The sequence below is a fragment of the Monoraphidium neglectum genome (genome assembly GCF_000611645.1).
Source record: "Monoraphidium neglectum strain SAG 48.87 unplaced genomic scaffold scaffold02768, whole genome shotgun sequence".
NCBI classification, from domain to species: Eukaryota; Viridiplantae; Chlorophyta; class Chlorophyceae; order Sphaeropleales; family Selenastraceae; genus Monoraphidium; species Monoraphidium neglectum.
The window spans coordinates 1-8,148 of NW_014010860.1; the positions used below are offsets into that span (position 1 = coordinate 1).

The 8,148-nt window shown below is 65.9% G+C and overlaps 1 protein-coding gene across 1 annotated transcript; it reads right to left on the minus strand.

Annotated features, from left to right (window-relative positions):
• Window positions 1-163: 163 nt before the first annotated feature.
• MNEG_11489 (Elongation factor 3) lies at window positions 164-6,332 on the minus strand (the record flags this gene model as incomplete). The annotated part of the gene is made up of 16 exons (XM_014040039.1): window positions 164-271; window positions 354-557; window positions 791-922; window positions 1,078-1,095; window positions 1,335-1,471; window positions 1,728-1,888; window positions 2,093-2,274; window positions 2,502-2,642; window positions 2,808-2,958; window positions 3,264-3,478; window positions 3,875-4,014; window positions 4,242-4,404; window positions 4,604-4,687; window positions 5,078-5,149; window positions 5,451-5,867; window positions 6,075-6,332. The coding sequence occupies 16 exons, from the start codon at window positions 6,330-6,332 to the stop codon at window positions 164-166; spliced, it is 2,583 nt and encodes an 860-aa protein (XP_013895493.1).
• Window positions 6,333-8,148: the final 1,816 nt, after the last annotated feature.

Genomic DNA, 8,148 nt, shown 5'->3' on the forward strand with positions numbered 1-8,148 from the left:
GCTGTATTGTGGTGGCTGGCCGCTGCTTCTGCAGGCGCGTGCGATGGGCTTTGGAAATTCTGGCTGTGCTGGTCTGCGGGTTGTCCCTGGTGGGCGGGCCCGGGCCCAAGGGGCTTGGGCGCAGCAGGATGCATGCCAAGCGGCATCCAGGGGGGGCTGGGGGTCACCTGTGGAACATGTACTTGAGGGGTGTGGTGTCCAAGTGCTCCTCCAGATGGTGGAACGCGTGCTGCGCCACATACGCCAGCCGCAGGTTGGGGTGCCGCCACACCTGCGCGCGCGTGAACGAAAGAGCCGCCCGCGTGCGGTGACGTGATGACGTCAGCGGGAGCCACCAATTCAAGCTACCAGACGCTCGGGGCCAGGTCGCGAGCGTGGGGGGTGGCGCGTGCACGGATTGTGCTGCCGGGCCGGATCGGTAGCGCGGGCGAGGCCCGGGCCGCGGAGCCGCGGGCCCCACTCTGTATCGCAGCAGCAGCCCGGCCGAAGCGCTCTCGGGCGCCGCGCGCGGCACGCGCCTGGCTGCCGGTGTCTGCCTTGTTCTCTCCCGTCATGATCTGGCGGAGGGATATGGGATGTGATCATAAGCTGTCAGATTTTGACTTGGCAGTCACAAAGGGCTTGTGAGCCGACACGACTGCTGCCTGCAGCCGTTGTGCAATCTGCAAGGCGGGCGCCCAAGCGCAAGCGGCTTTGCTATAGATCGCAAGCAGCAGCAAGCAGCAGGCGCAAAGGCAACGGGTTCGAGCTCAGGCCGAAGCCTCCCTCCCCCCCCCCCACACACACACACCTTGATGAGGGTCGACTTGCCGGCGCCGTTGACGCCGAGCACGGCCACGCGGCTGCTGAGGCGGCACATGACGTGCACGTTGGAGATCTGGGGGCGGGGCGCCCCAGGGTAGGTGAACTGCACCTTGTCCAGCTGCGGGTCATTTTCAAATGGCATTTTGCAGGGAAGTTAGAGATATGAAAACGTACGCACAGGACTGCCAGGTAGTATTGGGCGCGGGACGTGGCAGGAGGGCACCGCGCGAGTGGTTGCGCGAAGGCAGGCGCGCAGGCAAAGCGCTGTCGCACCTTGATGATGGGCTTCTCCTTTGAGGTGATGCCGTCAAGCAGCCCAGGAGTGGGGAACCTGCGAAACACATGGATTGGAGGACAAATGCCGGCGTGTAAGCACGGGCTCCACCTCCACCAGAACAGGCCAGACGGCCCTGCTGGGAGAAGAAGCCGCCAGTTCTCTCATAAACAGATGGCAGCGCAAGTCCTGCCGCACGCGGCCAGTGATTGGCAGCCTCCAGAGCCCCTGGTCAAACCCCCTGGCTCGGTCAAACCCCGGTCAAAGCGCGCCTGAAGCGCAGGCTGGCGGCCTCAAGCTCGTAGTAGCTTTTGGCGGCCGGCACCGCCTTGACGAACTCCGAGAGGTTGCCGCGGTACCGCCGCAGCTGGCGCTGCTGGTAGTGGATAATGTCTGCGGGATGGGGGTGAGCGTGCATGGCACGAGGCGCATTTACGCGGGCAGTCAGCACGGGTGAAAGCCTCCTTTCCTGTGTAGCTCACCAGCCCTTGTCCGCCACAAAGGTTGGAGTGTCCAAAGGCACAACAACAACAACAAGAGGCAGGAGCAGCAGCCTAAAATTCCCCAAGCGGGGGCCCCTCCACAGGGCTGACGCTCCCGCAGGCGGGCGCCCTCAGGGGGTCTTGAGGGGGCGCCCGCGCAGACTAACCCGTGCAGACTTTGTCGAGGAAGCCGCTGTCGTGGGAGACGGTCATGACTGTGACGTCCTTCTGTGACACCAGCCACTCCTCCAGCCACGCCACGTTGGTGGTGTCGAGGTGGTTGGTGGGCTCGTCCAGCAGCAGAATGTCCGCGCCCAGCAGCATGGCCCTGTAAATGTTGAGAGGATGGAAGGGGACCCACGGCGACGTCGATTTCGGGCAGGGGTCAAGACACGCAGCTTTGCTGACGAAGCCTCCGCGCCGTCAGCAGGGAACAAGTTGAAACTGCGCTGCCCATCATGCATGCGCGCGCTGCGGCCCGGAAGGCCCCTGGCAGCAGGGAGCGCCGCACCTCGCGGCACCCGGGCCCCACCTGGTCAGCGCGAGCTTCATCTTCCAGCCGCCGCTGATGCCCGTGATGGGCTTGGCCATCATCTCCGCATCAAAGTTGGTGGACGCGAGCGCGGCCTCGACGTCGGCGCGGCCCTTGCCGGTCTTCTGGATCTCGGGGTCGGCCGCGACGTAATCCAGCACAGACAGGTCCGCCAGGGACGCCTGCGCAGGTACGGTGACATCAGCAGATTGCAGCGGGGTCGGATTCGCGGCGGCGCAATTCTAGTTGCTTCCAGCCTCGGGCTGGTGAGCGTGGGCAATAATTGCAGCTCAAGAACCAATGCTGATGTTGACCAGCTGTGATACTGGCAGCACAAACATCAGTCAAACGACGGTCAAACGCCCGTCAACCGCCGGCGTAGCGCCGGTCAAGACCCGCGCCGCCGCACCTGGATGTCGTGCTCCACGTAGATCGTCTTGAGCTGGGACGCCGGCGGGAAGCCGTCCAGCTGGCCGCGGCTGATGGCGCGCATCAGAGTGGACTTGCCCGCGCCGTTGGCGCCGCACAAGCCATAGCGGCGGCCGCGCAGCTGCGTGCGCCAGGTTTGACATTTCGCAATATGATCAGGAGAGAAAGCGTGTTGGCCTGTGCCTCCTCCATGCAGGGGGGACCGGGACTTGCAAAACGCCCACAGTTACGAAGACCGAGGCTGGCGCCCAGCATGACAGGCCGCCCGCCCCCCGCCCCGGCTCACCAGGCGCAGGCACGCGTTGTTGAGCAGGATCTTCCCTCCGTACGCCAGGCTGAAGCGGCAGTTGCACAGCTCCTGGTGCTCCGCGTCGTCGCCCTCGTTCTCCCAGCCCAGGTCCTCGATCGCCCCCTCCTCCCGCATCTTCGCCATGCACCTGCGGCGCGGGCGGGGTGGGGTTTGCAGAGTGAGTTTACGGAGGGGAAAGTCGCAGGCTGAAGACGAGCGAGTAAAAAATGACTGGGTGGGAGGTGGACCCGAGGGCCCCAACCACGCGCTTGGCTACGATACAATGTGCCCCGCCTGCTCGCGGCTGGCCGGGCAGGGCCGGCAGGGAGGGTGCGGTGTAAAGTAGCGCTTCGGCTGTGTGCAAGATGAGCAAAGCGGGGCGGGGCGCGAAAGGGGGGGCTACCCATAAGGCGGCGCCAGCCCCCTCCACGCCCTGGCGGCGCCGCCACTCACTGCGCCATGAACGCGCGGCAGGCGGCCTCTGCGGCGGCCTCGTCCATGAAGGTGGGCGCCAGGTAGGGCACCAGGCAGTCCCGCCACTCCTCAAACTCGAAGATGCGCCCGTCCATCAGCGCGCAGCAGAGCGTCGCGACGTGCGACAGAACGGGGCCGTCGACGGGGCTAGGGTTTGTGAGCGCGATGGTCGCCGCCAGCTGCTTACGCGTCTCCTGCGAGTGTGGAAAATGAAATTTGGGTGAGTTCGGGACGGCGTCAGGCCTGGAGAGCCCCGTTGCTGCGCGCAGTTACGGGGGCTACTGGCAAGGCAGCTGGTCTCGCGTCTGCTACAAAAGGTCGGAAGGCGGTGCCGCAGCCAGTGTACCTTTCAAGCACCAACAACTTCTACCGCCCGCCGTCCCTGCTGTGCCGCGCTCCCCACGCAAAGCTGCTTTTTACAGCCCCTGTCCGCCACACGCCAATATGCGCGCCTAATCAAAGTGCCCGTCCCCACACTCGCAAGTCCATCCAAGCGGCATCGCCTGGCCCCGAAAACCCGACCGCCCCAAGTGATCGAACCCACCTGAAACCCAGCCGCCCAGACAAACACCCCCCCCTTTCCCCCGCACCTCCTTGTCCGCGGCCGCCGCCTTGGTCTCCTTGTGCATCGCGCTCGCCTCCTTCACGATCCGCTCCAGCACAACCAGCGCCCCGCTGGCCACCTCCCGGAGCTCAGGGTCCGCCGCGATGCGCGCCACCTTCTCCACGCCTGCAGGGGAAATTCAAATGTGTGAAACGACAGGTGCAGCGGCGGGCTCGGCGTTCGGTCGTCGCAGCCGGCCCGGCCGGCTCCCTATGCGCAGAAGTGACACCAGCGGCTGCCGCGCTGCAAGCACGGCCAGCTGCGGCGTGTCGGGATGGAGGCCTGCGCCGCGGCCCCCGGGGAGGGGGGAGGGGACGGTGCGGCCGGGAAGGGGGTGGTGGCAGGGGGCGCACCTGGCACGAGGGCTGGCAGGAAGTGCGCCGCGTCCAGGGGGCTGTTGACCAGCTTGGCCATGTTGGTGGTGATGACGCAGCACTTGCGCTGGATCGGGGTCGACTCCCGCAGGCCGCGGATCAGCAGCGGCACCATCACCGCCAGCGCGGGCGCCTCGATCGCCTGGGGGAGAAGCAAGCATTCCCGGTGCAACGACAGGCGCTGAGTTGCCGGCTCGCAATCCAGTCGGGTACAGGGGGATGCCGGGCCGTCGAACAAGGCGGGCGTTGCAGCGGCAGGGGGCGACGCGGCGGTTGCCCCGCCTTGTCGCTGCTCCCCGATGCCCAAGGCCCCGCGCCGGCCCCTGCGCCGCAGGCCCCACCTGCACGAACGTGGTGGCGCTGAGCTTCACGACCACGTCGGTCACCTCCTCAGGGCGCGCCACGCAGTGCAGCAGGTCGTCCACCTGTGATGCCGCGCCACAGCATCACGCCGCAGCAGAGGGGGATGGGTGCTGTGACTCAACGCCGCGCACGGCCCAGCCAGGCTCAGACGACCGTCGTTGCGGTGGGACAGCGCTGGGGTGCGCCATGCAGCTGCGGCCGTTCCACTCGGGCCGCCGGCAGCAAAACACGAGCGGCCGCTCGCTCGGCACGCGGCCCACGCTGCCGCGCCGTTCGAGCTGCGCTGCCTGACACGACCGCGCCTGGGACCGCGCTCCCATTGATCCGCGGAGCGCGGCGCGGGGCGCAGTGGCGCCGCCCAAACCAGGGCGCCGGCGCCCAGCGCCCGCCGCCGCGGCCCTCGCATCATATTCCAAGCAGCGACGCCGGCTGCCAGGCAGCTTCGCGCTCACCAGGTGTTCGATGTCCCTGTTCCCCACGAGGTGGTAGCTCGCAGTGCCCGCCTCCACCGCCGCAGCCTTGACCTGCGGGGGCGCGCGGGCGCGGGGCGGCGCGGCGCAGCAAGGCGACCAAACCCGTCAGTCAGCTCGCGTCACCTCCCGCCGTGCGGGACTGCGCGGCCCGTCGCCCCATTCGAAAACTCGCTCGCATCCCCACGAATTGTGAATCTCGAGCGCAAGCAGGACGGCGCCCGAACTGCCGAGACGCAACCGGTGCCAAATGCTCTGGCCGCTCGAGTCTCCCAGAGAATCGAGGTGACGCAAGGCGGCAGGCGGCGGGAAGCAGGAGGCGCGCTGCGCCGCGCGCGCGTGTGCAGCGCCGCACCTGCTCCCTGGCGTCGACCATGAGCGTCGCGATCAGCGGCACGATCTCCGGCAGCCGGGCGGCCACCTGCCTAGGCGCCACCTCCGACACGGCCGCGAGCATCTTGAGCGCCAGCTCCCGCACCTGCCACTTCTTAAGCGGGTCTGTGTGCTCAAACAGCACCGGCAGCACCATTTCCGCCGCGTGCGGGCAGAGCGACCGCGCGACGGCCGCGCCCGCCGCCGCCGCGGCGTCGCGCGCGGGCGCGGCCTTGTCGGTCGCGCGCTCGAGGATCGAGGGGACGAGGGGCAGCAGGTAGGGCTCCGCGGCGCGGCCGGTGGCGGCGGGCAGCTGGGCGATCGCGAGCAGGGCGGCCTCGCGGGCGTCGGGGTCGGGGCTGTCAAGGGATGCCGCCAGGCGGTCGATCAAACCCGCCGCCTGTTATAGAAATCGGGGTGCAGGCACAGGGACGAGTAGCGTCGGCGGTTGTGATCATGGGCGTTTTGGGTGCGCTTTGAGGTGATGTCGTCAATGCATCCGCGAACCCAGGGCCCGATACGAGGCGCTGCCGTGAAAGCGTCAGCCCGGAGCGGCAGCGGCGGCTGCCGCGGGCAGCCACGGGGCGGGCGCGGCGGCAGTCCTCACCTGCAGCGGCCCAAACCCGCTGGCGGCCACCGCCGCCTTTACGTCGGACGCCCCGTCGCAGGCGCCGTCCAGGCTGAGCTTGCCCAGCAGCTGGGCAACCTTCCGGCTGTCCTCCTCTTCTTTTGAAACCTTGGCTGGCGCGGCGGCGCGCACCAGGACCTTCGGCGTGATGCCGCCCGCCGCCGCGGGCGCGGCAGGCTTTGTGGCGGCCGCTGGCGCGGCGGCGCCGGGCTCGTCTCTGCGGCGCACGATCTTCATGGCTGACGCTGCTTCGCTTGCTGGGCGAGGCTGGAGGGGAGCTGTGGATGCCGGCCGCAGAAGTGCGCGACGCATCAGATGCAGGGGGAGAGCAGAGCGCGCAGGCGGTGAGCGTTCCGAGTGTGATGCATGGGCTACGCGCTGGACTGTATGACAATCAAAATTATTTTCCTACTAAACAGTGCTGCTGAGAGGCGATACTAGCGTTTTGGCACGCTGGGCAGCTCTTCATGCGCGACGGCCGCCCCCATCCTGTTGTCCCCTCTTGCCACAGCTGCAGATATATGCGCATGTTTCAGATTCACAATTCAAAGCCGGGCCGCAGCAATTGGGTTGCTCGCGCTGGATAATGGACCCGCCTCTGCGCGGGCGTCGACCCTTCGAACAGGGGCCAGCCTGCGAGAACTCACCTGTATATAACGCGCTTTTGATCCTGTTCAGATGTGCGCAATACTGCGATCCAAGTCTTGTCGCACGCGGGATGTGGCTTGGTGTTGATATAGACTTGTTGTTTGCGCGCTATCGAGTGCTGTGCGTGTTGAAACACGCAAAAAGGTGCAGGAACCGTCGCCGTGGGGCTTGTGTTCGGTGCCATCGCCGTCGCCGTCTGGGCTGGTGATTGCAGGGCAGTCGACGGGCAGTCGCTGGATGTATTGCTGCCCAGTGTGCAGGGACGGCCCCGTGCACTCGCTGGGCCATTAAGATGTTTCAAGAATAAGCCAGTGATAACGAATGAAGTGATGTCCTGGGTGCGGCTGCCTCACGCTAAACTTCCCGAAGAAGTTGCGCCAACCTCGGTCCTGCCGGCGCTCCGGCTGCACCCAGAGCAGGGCAGCGATAAGCCCACTGGCAAGCCTCCAGGACTGCCTTGATTGCCTGCGACGTGCTGAGTCGGACCCTGCCACGCACATGCACGATGAGCGGCTGCCCAACCCAGCACAAGAATATAACTGCCTCAATTGGTGACTGCCCCAGGCTGCTGAAATTTTGCGAGGGGGCTGAGGTCCCTCCATATTGTAAATCGCTCGGGCTGCATTGTGATACCACAGTGTCGCTTCCTTGGCGCATATGCTAGTGGTTCAAGTAGACATACTGGCCGACTAGCCACCCGCCCCAAAGGTCAATAATCCCTGGCGAATGCGCTCTTCGGCTGGCCGCGGCTGGCGGGAGCGACGCAGAATGCTACGGTAGGTGGCGCCCTCTGCAACACGTGTTGTTGTAATGAGCTGAGTTGCAACTCGTGTAGCCTGCAATGATATGATGCGGCAGTTGATCCTGTCTCTCAGGTACTGGGCGGTACTTTCTCTCATCCACGCACGTCGACGGTTCCAAGCAAAATTGTGGCGGTGAGACCCCACACAACGGCAGGCTCGCCCACGATATAAATTACCGAGATTTTCTCACATGTGTTGGTGCGCAGGGGCTCAGGCTTACGTGCCACAAACGTGGTAACTCACGCACTACGCCCTCCAACACTGAACTCTACTCCGTACAACAGACCTCGTTGTTTCCTTTTAAGCCGCCGCTGTTCGTCTTTTAATTTCAGAAATAGCGTTCATCTCTCCTACACACTAGGCCGTTCGTGCCAGTCACTACCAGGCGACACCACCTCGGCCACGACTGCACCATGGGGGTCGGCACCCTGGCGCTGCCAGCAGAGCAAGCCCCCAAGTGGGGCTTGTTTGATCACTGGACCTTCAGCTGGATGAACAAGTGAGGCCTTGCTCCGGGCCCCACGCAGCCCGTGCATGCCGAGCCGGGGGCGCTCCTCCAGGCCGCCCCCTCCGACGCACTTCCCGCCCTCACCCCTCCCCCC